Source organism: Gorilla gorilla, chromosome 13, assembly GCF_029281585.2.
Source record: "Gorilla gorilla gorilla isolate KB3781 chromosome 13, NHGRI_mGorGor1-v2.1_pri, whole genome shotgun sequence".
Classification (NCBI taxonomy): Eukaryota; Metazoa; Chordata; class Mammalia; order Primates; family Hominidae; genus Gorilla; species Gorilla gorilla.
In genome coordinates this window covers 113168344-113188190 of record NC_073237.2, presented here as the reverse complement: position 1 = coordinate 113188190, position 19847 = coordinate 113168344, and the positions used below count along the sequence as shown (strand labels likewise).

The following is a 19847-nucleotide window of genomic DNA, read 5'->3' as shown; positions in this document are numbered from 1 at the left end:
GTTCTTCACTCATGTGCTGAGGAATATGGGGTGATGTCCTTTAACTTTCTGGGCCTCACTTCTAAAGTAAGGAGGTTAGATCAGTTCTAAGCCCTGCCTTATTCTAACTTCCTAAAACAGATGGCAGTCAGCCAGTAAATAACAGGACTTCCTACAACTAGATGTCAGTCAGTCAGTAAATGACAGGACTTCTTAAAACTAGAGATCAGTCAGTCAGTAAATGACAGGGTGGTGAAGTGGCTTGCCCATTAGGCAGTTAATAGCAACAAAGTTGGGAAGCCTGAGAAGCTCTGCCTCTGTCATCACCAAAGCGTGCGACCCTCTCCTCCGCTTCCTCCTCTGCAAAATGGGAATCCTGACGGTACCTACCTTGTCTGCTGCAAGAAATTGCTGCAAACTCAGTGGCTTAAGATAATTATTAAGAAATTTATTCTCTCCTAGTGCTGGAGGCCAGAAATCCAAAATCAAGGTGCTGGCATTTGATTTCTGGTGGTGCTCCTTCTGGAGGCTCTAGAGGAGAATCTGTGCCTGACCTCTTTCAGGTTGTGGTGGCCTCAGCATCGATCGGTTTGTGGCCACATCACACCAATCTCTGTTCCACCCCCACATCGCCTTCTCCTCTGTGTGTGTAATTTCTTTCTGCCTCTCTGTCATGAGAACATTTGTGATGGCATTTAGGCCAATCCGGAAAACCCAGGAGGGTGTCCTCAAGAGTTTTGACACAATCACATCTGCATAACCTTTACCATAGAAAGTCACATTCACAGATTCCAAGTTCCAGGGCTTAGGACAGAGACATGTCTTTGGGATCCATTATCAGCCTACCACTCTACCTCATATATTTGCTATAGGGATTAAATAAGTTAAAACAGGTAAAGCGCTTAGATAAAACCTGGAGCTTAGTGAACATGTTTAAAAAAACAAGTGTGGTAGAGAATCACTGGGGGATGGGAAGGACTGAGACCATACCCTGCCCAGGTGTCTCCTGTTACCTGGTCAGAAGATCAGTCATTCTTTTCAACATGCTCCGTGAGTCTGCAAACAGACTGAAGCCAGGCCCCAGTACTCACAAACGGCTCCAAATGACCCTGTGACCAGGTGCCCTCTTGTCTCACAGTGAATGTTCAGAGACAAGCAGGAGCTTCCTCTGAGCTTGTATTAATATGTACAGCACTTCACTCACATGGAAAATTGATGTTTTAAGCACAAAATGCAGCAGTTTTATAACCTTTCTGCAGCTTGACAAAGGCCATTTATAACCTACTTTCTCCGTCACTCTTCCTGGCGCCAGTCTCAAATGTCTTGAAGAACTCTCTCATGCATTTGTAATTACAAATTCTTCTTAGGCAAAATTTAATTTCCAAGAGGGCTGACCTTTTTTTTTTGTTATTGTGGTTTTTGTAAATTAATTTTTGTGCGTATGTTTTATTATTGATGTTGTTTAGGACGATGGCATGGGAAGGGGAGCGGGGAGTTGGCCGGTGGGGTCTCATGGTGGGAAGGCATTTTAATCAGTGATGTCCGGTGATGGATGAGGAAGGCTGGGCTCTGGGTGTTAATCTTTGTGGACAAGAAATACCAGCAGGAGGACTGAAATAAAAACCCAGTACCTCATTTTCTCTTCTGAAAGCAGGAGTATTGGAACTACTTCTCCATCAGCTGGGATGGAGAAGATGAGCTCAGCCTCATCAAATGATGGAAAACTAAATTAAATCAATAGCCATCTGTCTCCACAGTATATGATTTTCCACTGAAGGAGCACATAGCAGGTGCCAGACCCACTGACAAGAGCGTTCTAGCTGAGGCCATTGAAGGTTGAACTCCTTGGAGTTTACTTAGGGACCAGAGGGCTATGGGGAGGGCTGTGCATATGGCCAAGCAGAGGACTAGGTTGTCTATAAAGGGAGGACCTTGATTATCAGTTTATAGCAGCTTCACATGTTTTAAGATTCATTTACTTATTTAAGCTGGGGAGTGATGCTATTTAGAAATAGCACTCTGTTAGCCATTTGGAGGATGGTTTTGAGAAGGCCTGACTGGAGTCCAGCAGACTGGCTAGGAGCCCTTTTCATGGTGATGTGAATAGGCAGGATTCTTACTTAGGGCTCCAGGGATAATGGTGGAGAAGAAGAGACTAATTCAAGACAGGAAGGAAAGTAATTCACATTTTATGAGTACCAAATTATGTGCCAAATTCTGAAGTAAGGTATGCACCCCCATGATCCAACTTAAGCTTCACAACAAATCTGTAGTTGCAGGTATTGTGCCCATTTATTAGATGAGAACATTGAGGCTCAGAGACGGCAAGTAACTTCTCTGGGTCACATAGTGAGAAGAGGAAAAGCTGGAAATTACACTCATACTGGTAGAGGCTTTTAAATATATATCTGGCAGCCTCCCTATGTGACCCTTCTAGCAGTAGACCCTATAGGGCAATAACAGTAGAAACAATAATGAATATGATCCCAGCAATATCTATATTAGCAGCAGCTGACATTTGCTGTGCTGTTGCCGTGTGAGCCAGTGTTCTCAACACTTTGCTGACATTATCACCCTTCATTCTCACCACACTATAAGCAGATAGTCACAAAAGTCCCATTTTACAGGTGGGCACACTGAGGTTCAGAGAAGTAAAGGGACTTGTGGGACTTGTCACAAAGTTATTAACTGACAAAAGGAGACTGAATACCTTTCTGTCAGTCCCTGACACATGTCTCTTCCAGGAGGGAGGAGAGGGTGTGATGGGGCCTACAACCTCCCAAGCCATAACTACCCTGTTGCCCTCTCTCTGAGCAGTGCCCCGAGGAGCTGAAACCCATGAAGGATGGCTCTGGCTGCTACGACCACTCCAAAGGCATTGACTGCTCTGATGGCTTTAATGGCGGCTGTGAGCAGCTGTGCCTGCAGCAGACGCTGCCCCTGCCCTACGATGCCACTTCGAGCACCATCTTCATGTTCTGCGGGTGAGTCTCTGTCCCCAGGGCCCAGGTGTCCCATTTACAGAAGTGAGGGATGCATGGGAAAATGATCAGACACTGCAGCTCAGCAAGGCTGAACCTTGACCTTCAATAAAATGGCCTTTCTGCCTTTCCTGTTTTAGCCCAAGAGCCAAAAGCCAAAAGTATAACCTTCTGTTGGGTGGGTTAAAAAAGAAAAAAATGAGAAAAATAAAGATTGGGTTAATAAATGTAATAAATATAACCCATGCCCAGGCCTCATCCTAGAGCCAGGAGCTTTTTCCTGCTGAAGCCTCCTGCCCTTCTGAATCTACCTGTATGGGCCTAGTCAGTGCAGTTTGGAGACAAAAGCAGACATCTTGAAGGTGTTCACAAAGGCTTCAGGTATGGTGCATAAAAGCACAGGCTAAGTCCAGGCTTCAAGCTCGGTTTCAGCAGGAATGTAGCAATGTGAGGGCACTGTTCAGCCTTTCTGTGTCCTAATGTCCATATCTGTAAGGACAATTAACTGGAGGAGGGGAGGGCTAAAGGAAACAACACAGGTAAAGCTTGTAGGACAGCTCTGGCTCGTGAAGGACTCAAACTGACTTTTGAAATAAGTATGAGGCTAAAAGGGGAACACGTTGGGACCAACTTGCTGAGTGACCTCTGACAAGTCGTGTTCTCTCTCTGGGCCACAGTTTGACCATCTGTGAAAAGAGATCTTTGGGGAAGGATGGCTGACATTTCTTCCAACTTACATTGCTTTCCATTTGAAGACTGCAATGGCCATTACCTCTGCCTTTGACAGCACCTTGCATAGCATTTGGTCCTTAGTAATCACTTACGAGAATAGACTTTTTTCTTCTCCTCTTCATTCCCTTTCTGATTATGTCTTAGTATTAGAATATTTGCTTATCTTTTGACATTCTGTGACTCAGAAAAATAATCTTGTACTCATGGAAGAAGTACATTTAATGCTGTCTTTACTAAGATAGAAAAGCAGGACAGGACATGTAACAACATTTTCAGTCCTGTGTTTCACAAATAGGGGGTGAGTGTGGGCATGGGTTTAATTCCAGTTTACCAGAAAAATTAATTTAACTTGTATGATTCTAGTGTGTAGAGTCCAGTTTTTCTTCTAGGGCTTATTTCAAGGTCTCCTTTCCTGCCCTAGTTGCACTTAGGGCTGCAGGTGCCTTTGTGCAGGTGTAGAAGCAGCTCACTGGAAGCCCTAGATATGTATCAGCAAAATAAATAAGAAATAAATTAGGGTATGCAGATCTGAATTTACAGCGATCTCTCTTCAGCTTAAGTGACTGCAGGGCAGTGTTGAGTAAATTATGCATGGCTTTAGATCTGCAGGCTGCATCCAGAATCAGCCATGTTCTTGTCATTGTTATTTTTCTCTCTGTGTGTTTGGGGTGGGGTGGGGGCTGTTCTTCTGTGGTAAATAATAACAGTAACAGCAGCAGGAGCAGCAATAATGGATTTTGACATCAGAAACTATTACCACCTTCCATCCACAGCACATTACAGGGAACCGTGGATTCAAAAGACACGAATTGTAATCCTAGCTCTGCCACTCTCCCTTAGGCATAAGGCAAGCCTTTCAGGACCCCTGACCTTCCATTTTCTCACCAGTAAAATTTTAATACCTACCTTAATATAATGATAATTCTGAAGAGTGAAAAGTATTTCATATTTGTTACCCTCTGAAGGCTAAGAAACATGCCCAAGGTCATATGACTAGTCATGTGGCTCAACATCTCCTTGCTGTGTAACCTTCAGCAAGTTAATTTATGTCTCTGTGCCTCAGTTTTCTCTTCTGTAAAACAGGGATAATAGTAATATCTGTCTATAGAGATGTTATAAGGACTAAATATATTACCATTTACATTAATATTTGTGAAATGCTTTGGAACAATGTCCTGCACAGAGTTAGCACTGTATGTGTTTGTTAAATAAATTAACTTAAGTGATTCTAATAACATTTGCTAGTGACCTGATGCACTAGACAGGACTAATCTGTTAATATATTGTGAAAGGATTGTGAGCGTCTTAAAGAAGATTGAATGGGTGAGAGTGTGTGGTGAGCTGTTAAAACCCATCCAAATGGTAATAAATAGGACAAAAACAAAAAAAACAAAAAACAAAACCCAGGCATCCTAAAAACAACTGCAGTTTCAGCAGAATTTGGAAACTGTCTATTAGGAATGCAAATGAGAAGTTACCACACTTGTTAGAAGCGCTGTAAACAATGAAAGCTATTAGCAGGTACTTGTGAGAGAGATGGTCCAGAGAGAAGTGGGATGCTATTGAATTAAGCAGGGAAAACAAAATAAACTCATTATCAAGGGGACCTTCCCAACTTGCTCAAAGCTCTATGACCTTCCTAAGAGTGTTCTGGGTAGGAGAAGGTTTAATAAATTTGTTTGCAACCAGGTTAATAATAGCAGCTAACATTTACTAAGGACTTTCTACGTACCATGACTGTTCTAAGTGCTTTGGGTACATTAGCTCATTCAATTCTCATAACAGTTCTACAAGCGATGTACTATTATGATTCTCATTTTATGTTTTTTTTAAAAAAAAAAGCACAGAGTGGCTCAGTAACTGTCCAAGGTCACATATCTGGTAAGTGAGGTTGTTGAGATTGAAACTTAGGTATTGTGGTTCCAGGCTCAGTCAAGACAGATCTGATGTCATTGCTGACCTCTGGCCACATCTAGTCGTGTGATCTTTGGCAAGCCACTCAATTTCTCTGAGCCTATGCTCTTTCATGTAGAATTAGAAGTGATTGTAGCACCATTGTGAAGATTAAATGAAATTATACATGCACAGGAGCTGTCATAGTTAAGCACTCAGTAAACCATAGTTATAATTAGTCTAATAAGCATAAAACCATCTCATTTAATTATGTAATTACTGGATTTTATCTCTTGTTTACTACTTTGTCTCCAGCAGCTAAAACAGTGCCTGGCACATAGTAGGTTTTCAATTAATAGTTGTTAAGCAAAGTTCCTCCATTAACATGGCTAAAGAAGTTTCCAGTCTGACTTTTCCAGTTGCATTTCCAGCTAGGTTCCTCTTCCTAAGTTAAGCCTCCTGGTTTCAGTTTCTGGAGTTTTCACAACACTGTTCCCTCTGTCTCCTGTCTCTTTCTCCTTTGTACCCCCACTGACTCCCATTTGTCCCTAGCCCTTTAGCTTTCACCTCCAAGTTTCAATTCAGGCATCACTTTTTCAGCAAGCCTTCTCTGAGCCCTAAGAGGCATCAGGTGTGAGTTATGCAGTTACCTTGGAACAAGATAGTAATACCCATTCTTTCTTTCTTTCTTCTTTTTTTTTTTTTTTTTTTTTTTTTTTGAGATGGAGTCTCGCTCTGTCACCCAGGCGGGAGTGTAGCGGTGAGATCTCAGCTCACTGCAACCTCCGCCTCCTGGGTTCAAGCGATTATCCTGCCTCAGCCTCCCTAGTACCTGGGACTATAGGTGTGTGCCACCACACCCAGCTAATTTTTTGTATTTTTAGTAGAGATGGGGTTTCACCGTGTTAGCTAGAATGGTCTCGATCTCCTGACCTCATGATCTGCCCACCTCATCCTCCCAAAGTGCTGGGATTACAGGCGTGAGCTACCGTGCCTGGCCAATATTCATCCTTTCAAATGGATACTATTTAAATATTGGCCGAATGTCACATGGGGTTAGGGCCTATATAGAAAGGACATTTTTCCCCGTCTATTTATTTATTTATTTATTTATTTTCATTTCTACTTACAAGGGAAAGGAATATTTACATTTTGTCTCAAATTCTTATTTATCCCAGTGAAATCTTGACATCTCTTGGAGACTGGACCTCTGGCTGGCTGCCCTCTCATCAGTTTACGTTCTCCAAAACGGAGTAAATCATCCTTTCTCTGGGGCTGCACAGGCCCCATGGCTCTCCCTGTGATAGCCTCATAGCTTGGTTGATTTACCTGCATTCCTGTCTGTTTCTGTCATACTGTGAACTCCTCATGAGCAGGGACTACATCCTAGGCATCTGCATGTCTTCATTGCCATTCCCACTGCTTGGCCCAAAGACTTATTTAGAACCGTAATGATTGAATTAAAGAATTCATCTGCCTAAGATTTGTTGTGACTACTCTGTGCCTGGTCTTTTATTAGGTGCAAATAATCATTGAGTAGAGGTCTTCTCCAGCAGGGGCAAAGAGGTGCCTAAGCCTCACTGGGTCCTGATTGATATTGACAGAGCACAAGTACCAGAATGGTAGACAGAAGCAGGTGAATTCAAGATAGGTTGAGAAGGTCGTTGGACACTAAGCTAAAGCCTGTAGAATAAATCCTTAGAACCAGTCTTATAGGTGAGAGGGCATCACCTCCTGTGAAGACCTTGGCAAGTCACCTAGCAACAAAGTTTGTCTGTTTTGTGTGTGTGTATGTGTTTACAGAGTCTACCATGCACACTTCCAAGAGAACTTATTTTACTCACATAAAGACAATATATTTTTAAAAGGCTATTCATATAAAGATAGGAATCATCAGAGCCATTTTAAGGAGGGGAGAGAAAATGGTTTCAGAAGCTCAAAATGAAAGAGTCACTCAACATGAGATAAATTTGGCTGTGTGCTTCTTGGCAACCAAAGTAAACAGAGAAAGAGAAAAAATACCCATAGTGGATTATATAGTTGTCCTTGTATGAGAAAAGGAAAGTTGTAGTTTTTTTGTTTTGTTTTGTTTTCAGAAGTTATACACCTTTTTCTGCCGTTATTTGCTAAGAGAGTTATTTCTCATATATTCCTATGTAAGAGATAGTGAGGCATTTCATCAACTTTTTTTTTTTTTTTTTTGAGACGGAGTCTCGCTCTGTCGCCCAGGCTGGAGTGCAGTGGGGCGATCTCCACTCACTACAAGCTCCGCCTCCCAGGTTCAGGCCATTCTCCTGCCTCAGCCTGCCAAGTAGTTGGGACTACAGGTGCCCGCCACCGCGCCCGACTAGTTTTTTATATTTTTAGTAGAGATGGGGTTTCACCGTGTTCGCCAGGATGGTCTCGATCTCCTGACCTCGTGATCCACCTGCCTTGGCCTCCCAAAGTGCTGGGATTACAGGCGTGAGCCACCGCGCCCGGCCTCATCAACATTTTTTAAGTTTCAGTATTTTTCAGATCATTTAGAGGAGGAAACTGAGGCCCTCAAGGTGGGGGCACTCACGGCCAGTTAGGAGGTAAAATTGGGATAGAAGCTTGAGATATCCCAACCTTCTTGCTTCCAATTTAAATGAAAGTGCCCTAAAAACACGTTAGCTCAAATAACACATCCAGCCTCAAATAGTCCTTAATAGCCTCTCTGTCTAATATTCTCTTTATGTAATTTTAAGAGGGAAAGGAGATAAACATGTTTAATATCCATAGTAACTGGAAGCCACGTATTTTCATTGTCAAAGCTGAAGTCTAGTCTAACAGTAGAAAGCACTGAACGGCAGAACAGAGACAATGGCCTTCATTTTGATTATCAGTAACAAGTGGAAGAGTTGGTGGGAGATGGGGGAGTTCATTCAGGCACTTGTTTTATTGTGGTTTCCACCTTTTAGGTTAAAGTCTGAGCCCTTACCCCTTTCATTTCTGGTTGGAGAATGTGAATTTTACTTCTAATCGTTAACATAGAATACTTTCATGCCAGGTTCTTGTCAAACATTATAACCTTGTTTTCTCTTCTTTTTAAACATTTGTAAAAGCTCAGGTGTAAAAAATACTCACCGACAATTGATGGAAACACGTAATATCCACCCATTTGTTTGGATAGCTATTTTCCAGTGTGGATTGTATGGAACATTAGTTCCATGAGACATTCAAATATTAAACAACAACAACAAACTAAACGTTCAGAGTTTCCCATGTGGAAAAATCTGCACTCCTAACTGCCTCTTACAGGTTCCCAGTATACCTGGGGATAGTCAAGGCTCTCCCAAATCATGCAGTGGAGAAACATATTTCATTGATTCTAAAGTGCCCATATTTTCCACATTTTAACATTTCTGAAGTGGGAAGGTATCTTAGTTTTAATGATTTGATAGAGTTTATTTGGCAGTCTTTTTTTTTTCCTTGTTTCTTTCTTAGGGTTATGTAAACTGCTAGTGTTTCTTACCATTATTAGGGGTCTTAGACTAGATAAAATCTGCTATATAATTAATCCAGAGTTTCCCATGGAATTCTATTTTCTATTCACTTCTTTCTTTTCTTTTTCTAGAAACTCTAAATTTTCCCTTGAATAAAACCTGCAACCCAAGACCGCTCAGAGAACACCTCCTCTGATCTTCGTTTGGTTAATGTTGGGACAATCCTGAGGGTGTTGGTGAAAAAGATTCCCATGATATCAGTTAGAAGGGTTAATGCAGTTGAGTTCCTTAGGTGCTGGTTCTAGCCCTGATGATCCCAGGATGAGGTTTTCACAGGTTTCTGCATTTGGAAAGCTGGGAAGGAACCTGTTCCTTTCTTGCCTTAGTAATAGGATACTTAGATTTATTCCTAAAGTTGGTCCAAGTCTACCTGTTGTGCAGTTCCTTGAGCTATTCTTACCCTTAACTACTTTTCTCTCTCTCTCTTTTTTTTTTTTTTTTTCTTGAGACAGAGTCTTGCTGTGTCACCCAGGCTGGAGCGCAATGGCGCAATCTCAGTTCACTGCAACCACCTCCTCCCGGGTTCAAACAATTCTCCTGCCTCAGCCTTGCAGGTAGCTGGGATTACAGGGGCTCACCACCACACCCAGCTAATTTATTGTATTTTTAGTAGAGATGGGGTTTCGCCATGTTGACCAGGCTGGTCTTGAACTCCTGACCTCAGGTGATCCGCCAGTTTCGGCCCCCCAAAGTGCCGGGATTATAGGCATGAGCCATCGCACTTGGCATATTCTTAATATTTTTAAGGATTTGATTCCTTTCTTATTTTAAAAAAGTTTCTAGGATATGTATTTTGATAATTCTGTTGATTCCACAAACCGTTGAAGACTAAATTAATAAATAAGGAAAAAATACATGAGAAAAAGAAATACTTTGCTTTGAGAGTTTGTACACAATACCATTTGTCTGTCAGTCTCAATTTTCTCCTTCAAACAACAAACAGATAGGAAGAGGTCATTTGTAATGAACTGGAAGGAGCACAGGATTTGGAGTAAGAAGACCCAAGTCAAGGTTCTGGCTTTTCCAAAATGCTCATGTGACCTTGATTAGTGAGCTTAGATGTCCCAAGCCTCAGGATGCTCTGCGGCAATGTTGGAATGAAAGTACCCATCTCACAATGTTGCTATGAGGATTAAATAAAACATGCTCTGAGCTAAACACATAGAAGGTTTTATGGTGCACTGTCTAAAATCCCATCTAGTTTTGGTATTCTCTATAATGTGATGGGTGTGTTAAGGGTAACACATCCATTGCCTTCAGCTAAAATGCCCGGTATGTATCTCTGTACTTATTTTATATTTTTCATTTTGGCACATGTATAAATAGAGTTTCATGTAGATCTTGGCTGGTTTCCTGTGAGCCTACACTCTTTAGAATTTCTGTAGGAAAATCTCCCAGATGACAGAATGTTCTAAAGAAGCTGTATAATTATGTGTCATAGTACAAAAATAAAATTTAAAAAAAACCCAACAACTAAATAGACCTTAGCATAAACCTTCCTATGCCCTTAGGTGGCTCGGCGGGGGAGAACTGCTCCTGTTTCAAAACTCGGGATCATTTTCCTTTACAAGGATGGGAATTTTTTTCCCCCTGAATCTCTCCTGCAAGCCACAATCTTTTCCCACCCACAGGGAAAAGAAAAATCACTGTAAGTCCACAGTTGTGATATGCTTAAAGTCGTACACATACACTCACGTTCACACACACGTCTTGAGCTCCTAAGTTTTGATTCCCAGCACCACTATTGACTAGACATACCTCCATGGGCAAGTCACTCAACTTCTCTAAACCTCAATTTTCTCATCTGAAAGTGGAGACAATACCTCCCTGTGAGTGTCTCACATTTCCTATTGCTTCTGTAATGAATCACCACAAACTTAGTGTCCTAAAATAACACACTTTATTTTACAGTTCTCAAGGTCAATATTCCTAAAATGAAGACAGTGGCAGGGCTGCATTCCTTCTGGAGGCCTTAGGGGAAGATCTATTTCCTTGCCTTTTCCAGCTGCTAGGGAGTATCTGCATTCATTGACTCATGGTCCCTTACTCTGCTCCCCTCTTTTTCTCCTCTGCTTCTAAGTAGCATCTCCTCCTCTGACTAACACACTTATCTCCCTCTTATGAGGAACCATGTGATGACATTGAGACCACCCAAGTAATCCAGGATAATCTTTCCAGCTCAAAATCCTTTACTTAATCCCATCTTCAAAGTCTCCTTTGCCATGTCAGATAACCTCAGGTGTTCAGGATTAGGATGTGGGCATTTTGAGGAGGCCATTATTCTACCTATTACAGGTTATAAGGAGCAAACCAGGTCATATATACAAAAGCATTCCACTAAACTGTGGGATCCTGAATGTGGGACTGAGCTTTGCAAATACCTGTGTATGTACACACACACACTCAGAGACACACACACAAATAATGCGTATATTTAACTTCTATATAATAATTCCACATGTAAAAATATATACAAATTATATGTATACCTTATTTCCAATGAATGCAACATAAGAAGTTCTCAAATATATGCTGTGAAGCAGAAAAACAAAAAAGGAATCAAAGAATGGCAACTATGTCAACTTTAAGAAATCTGGATCTAGATAGAGGCCAGCAACTAGGATATGAGAACCAATAGAAATAAATTTATACTTCCTGGGATATGTAAATGGGTTAATAGACTAAGTAACAACAACAATAACAATAATAAGCATAATAGCTGATGCATTACTTGAATACTGTATGAGAGATACAGTTTGGTCCTTTGTATAAGTTATCTCTAATTTTCACATCCCCATGATAAGGATTGTCATTTTCCTTAATAGATTATGACACCAAAGCCTACAGAAATTAGCAGACTTGATCAAGGTCATGTAACTGGTAGATGGCACAACCTGTATTTGAACTCAAGTTTAGTTAGCTCTAAAATCTCAACTTGTGACTACCTTAGAATCTCAAAAATTTACCAACATAGAAATTATACAAACTACACTGTTAGTCTAAAAATGCAGTAATATTAGAAAAAGAGGAACAAACAAATTATCTATTTTGGAATTATATTTTTAAATATCTTCTAAGTGACACTTGGATATGGAAAAAATCAAACTCAAATTTTCACCTCGTTAGAAATGAGCAGGAGCATGAGGGCTGCATGTCAGACTTATGGGGTGTGGGCAAAGCCGCAGTCAGAAGCTTCAAGGCATTTATTAAGAAGCAAGAAAGATTGAAAATAAACAAATGAGGCATTTGACTTAAGCAGCCATAAAAAGAATTATAAAACAAAGTCAGATAAAACAGCAGGAAGGAATTAATACAAATAAAAGCTGAAATAAATTAAATAGAAAAGAAAAAAAGGGAGCTCACCAATAAAATACAAAATACAAAAAGCCTATTCAAAGAAGAGAGCAAAGAAAGAACACAAACACATTACAAATGAGCTAGTGCCTTAACTATAGAAACATGAAAGATAAAAGAAATTTAATGAGAACACTGCATAGAACTTTACACCAATACATGTGAAAGTCTTGATAAAATACATTATAATGTTAGAAAATATAAATTACGAAGTTTGAGTCATGAGGATATAGATAATCTAAATAGGCAGATAATAAGGAAATAAATGATAAGAGCTAAATATCTACAACTGAAAAGAAGCCATCGAGCCCAGGGGATTTTATAGGCAAGACTTATCAAATTATCAAGTAATGGTTAACATCTATCTTATATAAACTGATCCAGAGAAAGAAACAAAAAAGGATAGTTTTTTAACTTATTCCATAATCCTAATATCCAAACTGAGCAAATATATGCTCTCCATTTAGAAAAATTTAGTAGACATGTTAGAATGTTTAAGTTCTTTATGTTCGTAGGATGCAACATCAACTTAGAAAAATCAGTAACAGCTTTTCTCAAGTCAGTAATAACTATGTAGAAAACATAAAAGAAAGCATAAATGAAAAACTGATCCTATTTCTGAAGTTTAAAAGATTGCAACAGTAGAATTTTCACTCTAAAAGGCACATATGATCTTCTTTATAGATAAGCAAAGGCGGTACAGAGAGGTTAAGTAGTTTGTCTGAGGTCACACAACTGGTAAGTGGCAGACTCAGCATTTGGACTCTGTTAGTCTGGATCTAAAACATACTTCGATAAACCTCTACAGCATAGTGCCTTTCATAAATGCCCATGAATAATCTCCAAAAGACACGTGCAAAACCTTTATAACAAAAAGTCAAAAACTTCACCAAATGTTTTAAAAGAACAGTTGATAAATAGAGATACAAACTGTTTCTCAGTTAGAGGACTCCAAATTATAAAGATGCTGTATTAGGATAAGATAAGCTTTCTTCCTGTAGCAAATGAGCCCCCTCCCCCAACCAGAAGCTTGTGCACAAAAGCTAGTTTCTTATTTGTGCACAGTCTATTGTGATTGTGGCAGTCTTCCTCCATCCTGTAGAATGCATCAGTAACGCATGGTCTCCAAGCTTGCCATAACAAGGGAAGAGGCAGCTTGAAAAATCACAGGATGTTTTGAAAAGGCTAATTCTGGCAGTGATTTGAATCATGTCAGCATAGATTCCATTACTCAGAATCCAGTTACATGGCACCTTCAGCCCAACTGCAAGACAGGCTTAGACATGTAAGTCCAGGAAGAGGACACAATGCAATGCAAGTCCAGGAAGAGGACACAGTGTGGCTAATGCAAGATGTCTTTGTCACATTTATCAGAAGCGCCCAGCACAGAGTTAACTCGCAAAATGTATATATTAAATAAAAGAAAATGAAATAAAATTAATATTAAAACTTTCCCCCAATTTAGTTTATAAATTCAAAGCAATGCCACCCAAAATTCCACTAGGGATTTGCATATAATTTGATAAGCCCATTCTGAAATTCATTTGAAAGGAAAAATATGGAAGAGCAGTCAGGAAATTTGGAAATAGAAAACTAGTGTTGATGAAGGGGAGGAGTATTACTTTATTACTATATCCAAAACAGGCTATAAAGCTATAGTAATTAAAACAGCTTGGAATTACTGCAGGAATATACAGATAATTAAACAGGAAAAACACCAACCATGTATATATGGCATATGTAGGGAGTGCACGTGTAAAAAAAAAAAATAACATTTCAAATTTGTTGTTGAAAGGTCAGACACTTCAGACAATTGGCTACCCATTTTAAAAAATAGTTAAGTTAAAATAACCACTCACACTACATTCAAAAATAAATGCCATACATATTAAATAACCAAAGATTTTTTTAAACATATACAATACTACAATAATATACAGAAATATATTTTATCATCTTGTGGGTTTCTAAACATTGCACAAATTTCAGACACAAAGACCAGAAGAAAGAGGTAATAAGATATCAAAAGCAAGATTAAAATACAAGCACAGACTGGAAAAAATTTTTAATATATATGGAAGGTGAAGGATAACTACCCAGAAAATATTGAGCATATATAAACCAACACAAAGAAAAAGGCAAATATCACAATAGAAAAGTGGTCAATGCATATTAATGGATAATCTATAGAAGGAGAAATGCAAGTGACCATAACATGAAAAGATGCTGAACCTAATCAGTAACAAGGGAAATGCAAATCCAAACAAAAATGAGTTATTTTTCCTATCCTAGATTGGCAGTAATGAACATGAAAGATGTAGAAAAATAGGATCTCCCATTCATCAATTATAGGATTGTAAATGGGTAGAGATTCTACAGGCAACTATTTAGTAGATCTATCAAAATTTTAAAATTCATAAAACATTAACCAAGCAATTTCTTTTCTGCGTATCTGTTTTATAGAAACACATAGTTGGGCACAATGATATATGTGCAAAGATCTTCATTATGGCATTGTCTGTAATAACAAATAGCTATAAACAGCCAAAGTGCCCATCAATAAAAATTAGTTAAAAGCATTATGGTACGTTTATACTGTGCAATGCCAAATAACCATTAAGAAAGATAGATCTATATATATAGTGTTTTGAAAAGATCTCCAAGAAATAGCATCAGGTGCAAATGCATGTCTCACAACAATATAGAGTGTAATTCTGCTTATGAGTTTATTATGATATGTGTGTGTGCATATGTGTGTTTATATAAATCCCCCCAATTTAGTCGACAGATTCAAAGAAATGTGTATGTATACACACACACACACACACACACACACACACACACACACACAATATGTATTTAAATGCATTGAAAAACTCCTGGAAGAGCACACAAAAATTAACAATGGTGACCTCTGGGATAGAAAGTGAGGAGTGGGAAATGAAGAAGTTCCATGTTTTACTCTATAGACTTTGATAATGGTTTTTTTGTCTTGTTTTGTTTTGTTTTGTTTTTGAGACGAAGTCTCACACTGTTGCCTGGGCTGGAGTGCAGTGGCGTGATCTCGGCTAACTACAACCTCCACTTCCCAGGTTCAAGTGATTCTCCTGCCTCTGCCTCCCAAGTAGCTGGGATTACAGGTGCCTGCCACCACACCTGGCTAATTTTTTTTTTTTTTTTTTTTTTTTTTTTTTAGTAGAGACAGGATTTCACTATGTTGGCTGGGCTGGTCTTGAACGCCTGACCTCATGATCCACCCACCTCATCCTCCTAAAGTGTTGGGATTACAGGCGTGAGCCACTGCACCCGGCCAGACTTTGATAATGTTTACTCATCTTCAACAATAATATATTTATTCACAGTCACACAGGGATGTGGGTATGTGTGGAGGGTGACAGAAATAAAGAGAGAGAGAGAACTCTAGCCAGTGTACCCAGTAAACCATTTCTCCATATTTTCTGAATAAATGGATGGAACTAGACTTTATGAAGCACTCACCATGTACGATTCACTTCCATATACACTCATTTCATCTGCACTGCAACTGTATTAAAAGGGACTTAGTAATATTTAACAGATGCAAAAAGAAGGGTATATACTTTACCAAGGCTCTGAGACAGGGCCCTTTTCCAAGAGATTTCCCCACTGTACTATGGAAAGGAACATGTGAACGTTAGAAAGACAATCAGTGCATCAGTGCAGTACGCCAGGGATTAGGGGAAAGCAAAGAAACAGTGACAGTTTGCTTCATGCATGAGACTTCCTGGCTTTTCACTAGAGTGATCTTGGGTCAAGTTTTCAGCTATGCTTGTCTTCTTTCTGCCTCCAGTTCAGCTCTATATCTGTAGCATCAGCTACTGGTTCCCACAACCTGTGTACATTTTCTTTCCAAACCACCATACAGAGCCTCTTCCTTCTCCCATCTGAGTTCCTGAGTCCCTTTGCAGTTAGTTTCAATGAATCTTTGCTACACCCTTTGAAAAAAGGCAAATAAGAGATTGCCTGCTGTTTACTTTCTCAAACTGACATACCAACCAGGGTCATTTTGTGCACATAGAAAGCACTAGATTTGGAGGAGAAAAAAATAGACAAACATCGCTTTTTCTAACAGAACTGAATTTGAATATCAACTTTGCTACTTACTCACAGTATGACATGCTTTATTTCTTGGCTCCTTATTTTGCTTATGTGTAAAGCAGAAATGATGATATTACTCTTTCTTTCTTCATGGTTAGATAATAAATACATAAAGTGTTCAGTGAATAGTACATGCTCAATAAATACAAATAACACCATTACTACCACTATTATGATTATTGTGTTAAGTATATTGCAATTCCTGTTTTTTTTGTGGCCAATGTATCATGTGACCTTATAGCATCCTACTGAATTAAGGTAGAAGTGTCTACTCTATTTTACACATGAGGAAACTGGGGATCATAGAAGTTAAATGACTCACTCATGTTCACATAGGTCACAAGGAGAAAAATGGCATTTGTACAGGTCTGTCCAATCTCACAGACCATTCTCTTGTCTGTCTTATTTATGTGCACCATACTCCTAGTGCTTAGCGCTGAACTTTGAAAAGGTAGACACTCATAGAATTCCAGCTTCTGGAATGATTTTTCAGGGGCTGAGATCTCTGATTTCTTGCCCCAACCATCCCCATCCCCTCCAGCCCATGCCTCTCTGAGATTTGTCACTGCAAATCTTTTAAAATTGTAAATATTGTTTCCACACCTTATTCAGATGCCTGTTTTGTCCATAGATGAGGCCACCCTTGTCTCAAAGGCTTGTCAAGGGCTTTTCTGGCTGTTAGACCAACGGAGGCTGCTAAAATCCCTAAGTGAACAGAAGCCTTGTGCTGTCCATGGTCCTGGAAGGTTTCACCTCCAAGCTACCAGGATGATAAAAACCTTGTATTTGCTGCAGTCTTCAACCTTGGTTGACAGATGTACTGGGAATAGATTCTGGTTTGAGACACTAGTTGATGATTCCCTGTGAATTGGTCTGTCATGCTTTTTAAAGTCTGTGTGTTCATGGGAAACAGTCTTTAAATTTGCTTTGTGTGTGAACATGCACGCTGGTGTCCCCTTGACTCCTCCAAAATGTCACAAATGACTTTCCTTGAATTTACCAATTTGCAGTATTAATGTGCTTCTCTCTAGACATCTGTGCCCTAGATAGATTCCAGGCAGAATAGCTGTCTCCTTCCTAAACTCTGACCTGTTTTGCAGGGAAAGGAGGCCTTGGTTTTAGGTCACCCCCAATGGGGGCATTCAGGATGTGAAGCTAATTCTGAGCTCTGTTTTATCATACAGTTGCGTGGAGGAGTACAAACTGGCTCCTGATGGAAAATCCTGCTTAATACTCTCAGATGTCTGCGAGGGCCCTAAGTGCCTCAAACCTGACTCCAAATTCAATGATACCCTCTTTGGAGAGATGCTACATGGTTACAACAACCGGACCCAGCATGTGAACCAAGGCCAAGTCTTCCAGATGACCTTTAGGTATGTTGTAGATACTTGCACATTGCTGGTCTGAGTCACTGACAAACAACCTGGGCACAGGGAGGAAGCCATGGGCACAGTGGGGTAGAGACCTGTTATTCTGGCCAGCATCACTTTAAGCTCACAGGTACCCTCTTAAGGAGTGTGGAAAGTCAGCAAACTTTATTCCATAAGGTTTCTTTTTCATGGTCCTAGCATATATTTGTCCCACTTTGCCATTTTTCTAGCTCTATCCCCACATTTTAAATTCAATCTTAAATTATCATATAAGTACAGTTAATGGCATTTTGAAAAACATTAATTAATCTTTCAGTCTACTGAAAAATAAATATTTTATGCATGCTGTTCAGGCAGTTCAAAAATAAAGACATTTAATGTAGTAGAAAATAAAAATCCCATCACCCAGAAATACCTAGAATTAACATTTTCCTGAATGCTCTTAAAATTTCTACTTCTCTCTTTCTCTCTCTGTTTTTTCCTGTCTGCCTACACACACACACACACACACACACACACACACACACACACACACACTCCCCAAATCCCAGTAAAGCTGTTTAGAAATTGCTTTTTTCACTCAATAGTGAGTGACGGCTAGGTTGGCCAGATTATGTGAGGATTAAAGATGCAAGATATTGGTAAAGGGTTTTTGGACAGTTGAAACTGTTCTGCCTAAAGAAGAGAAACTTTAAGTGGTGACTTACTTATGCCTCAAAGCTTGAAGAACCATAAGCTAGTAGAGTGAGATTTGTTGTATGTATGGAGAAGGATTATCTAAACACACACTCACACACACACACACACACACACACACACACATTATACTTTTAACCATGTTTGCATAAAAAAATAAGATATTATCACAAAGCAAGGTTCTCCTAATCATTTGAGGTCATATCAATAAAAGTCAGAACTAGTAATAAGTCACCATTATAATAATCATTGTTTCCATTCCATCATCTTACTAATAGTAGTGATAATTGTATTATGAGTGGTAATAATGGTTACCATTTATTAATAATTATTCTGTGTCAAGTTGTTTACTACTAACTACTAACAATAATAATGTCCACTAACATTAATTCAGCATACACGAAAGGGTTTTCTAAGTATTTTTTATCTATTAACTTAAGTAATCCTCACAATGATCCTGTGAGGCAGGAGTCATTATCATCCTTTTTATACAGAAGAGAAACAGAAATCTAGAGCAGCTTTCCAAAGACTCCCTTCTAGGAAGTAGGAGAGCCAAGATAATTTCATTTTAGCTTCATTATTAGAATCATTGGAGGCACTATGACCTCCATTTTACAATTGAGAAATTAATCCAGAGAGATTGAGTGACTTTCTCAAGATCATCATCTAGTAAGAGGTAGAGACAGGAATCAGATGTAACTCCAGCTGACTCTAAAACCTTGCTCTTGTATTTCAATTCAGCATACCCTCTTACTCCCATTTTACAGAATGAGAATGGAGATGTGAATTCACTAAAACCGTTCATCCTTGTAATCATCATATACTCTTTGAGAATCTCCTCTTTCTCATATACCATGCTGGTTATTGGGCATAAGATGGAAAAGGAGATAGAAATGGCCCCTCTGACACTTTAGGTATCATTGGCAGGTGGATCCACGACTCAGTTGCTCAAGCAGAGACTGAATGCTACTTTACTGGAAAAGCTCCGAGCCAGGCATGGTGGCTCACACCTGTAATTCCAACACTGTGGGAGGCCTAGGTGGGAGGATCACTTGAGCCCAGGAGTTTGAGACCAGCCTAGGTAACTTTGCAAGACTCCATCTCTGCTAATTTTTTTTTTTTTAAACTGGGCTGGGTGTGGTGGCTCACACCTGTAATCCCAGCACTTTGGGAGGCTG

The 19847-nt window shown here is 39.5% G+C and overlaps 1 protein-coding gene across 5 annotated transcripts in view; it reads left to right on the top strand.

Annotated features, from left to right (window-relative positions):
• The window catches only part of ASTN2 (astrotactin 2), a 983906-nt gene that overhangs the window by 587413 nt on the left and 376646 nt on the right, over nucleotides 1-19847 (top strand). For all 5 annotated transcript variants that reach the window (XM_031014728.3, XM_031014726.3, XM_031014725.3 and 2 more), the window contains 2 exons: nucleotides 2797-2963; nucleotides 17788-17976. In XM_031014728.3, coding sequence (XP_030870588.3) covers nucleotides 2797-2963; nucleotides 17788-17976 — 356 coding nt within the window. The remainder of the gene's footprint in view (nucleotides 1-2796; nucleotides 2964-17787; nucleotides 17977-19847) is intronic.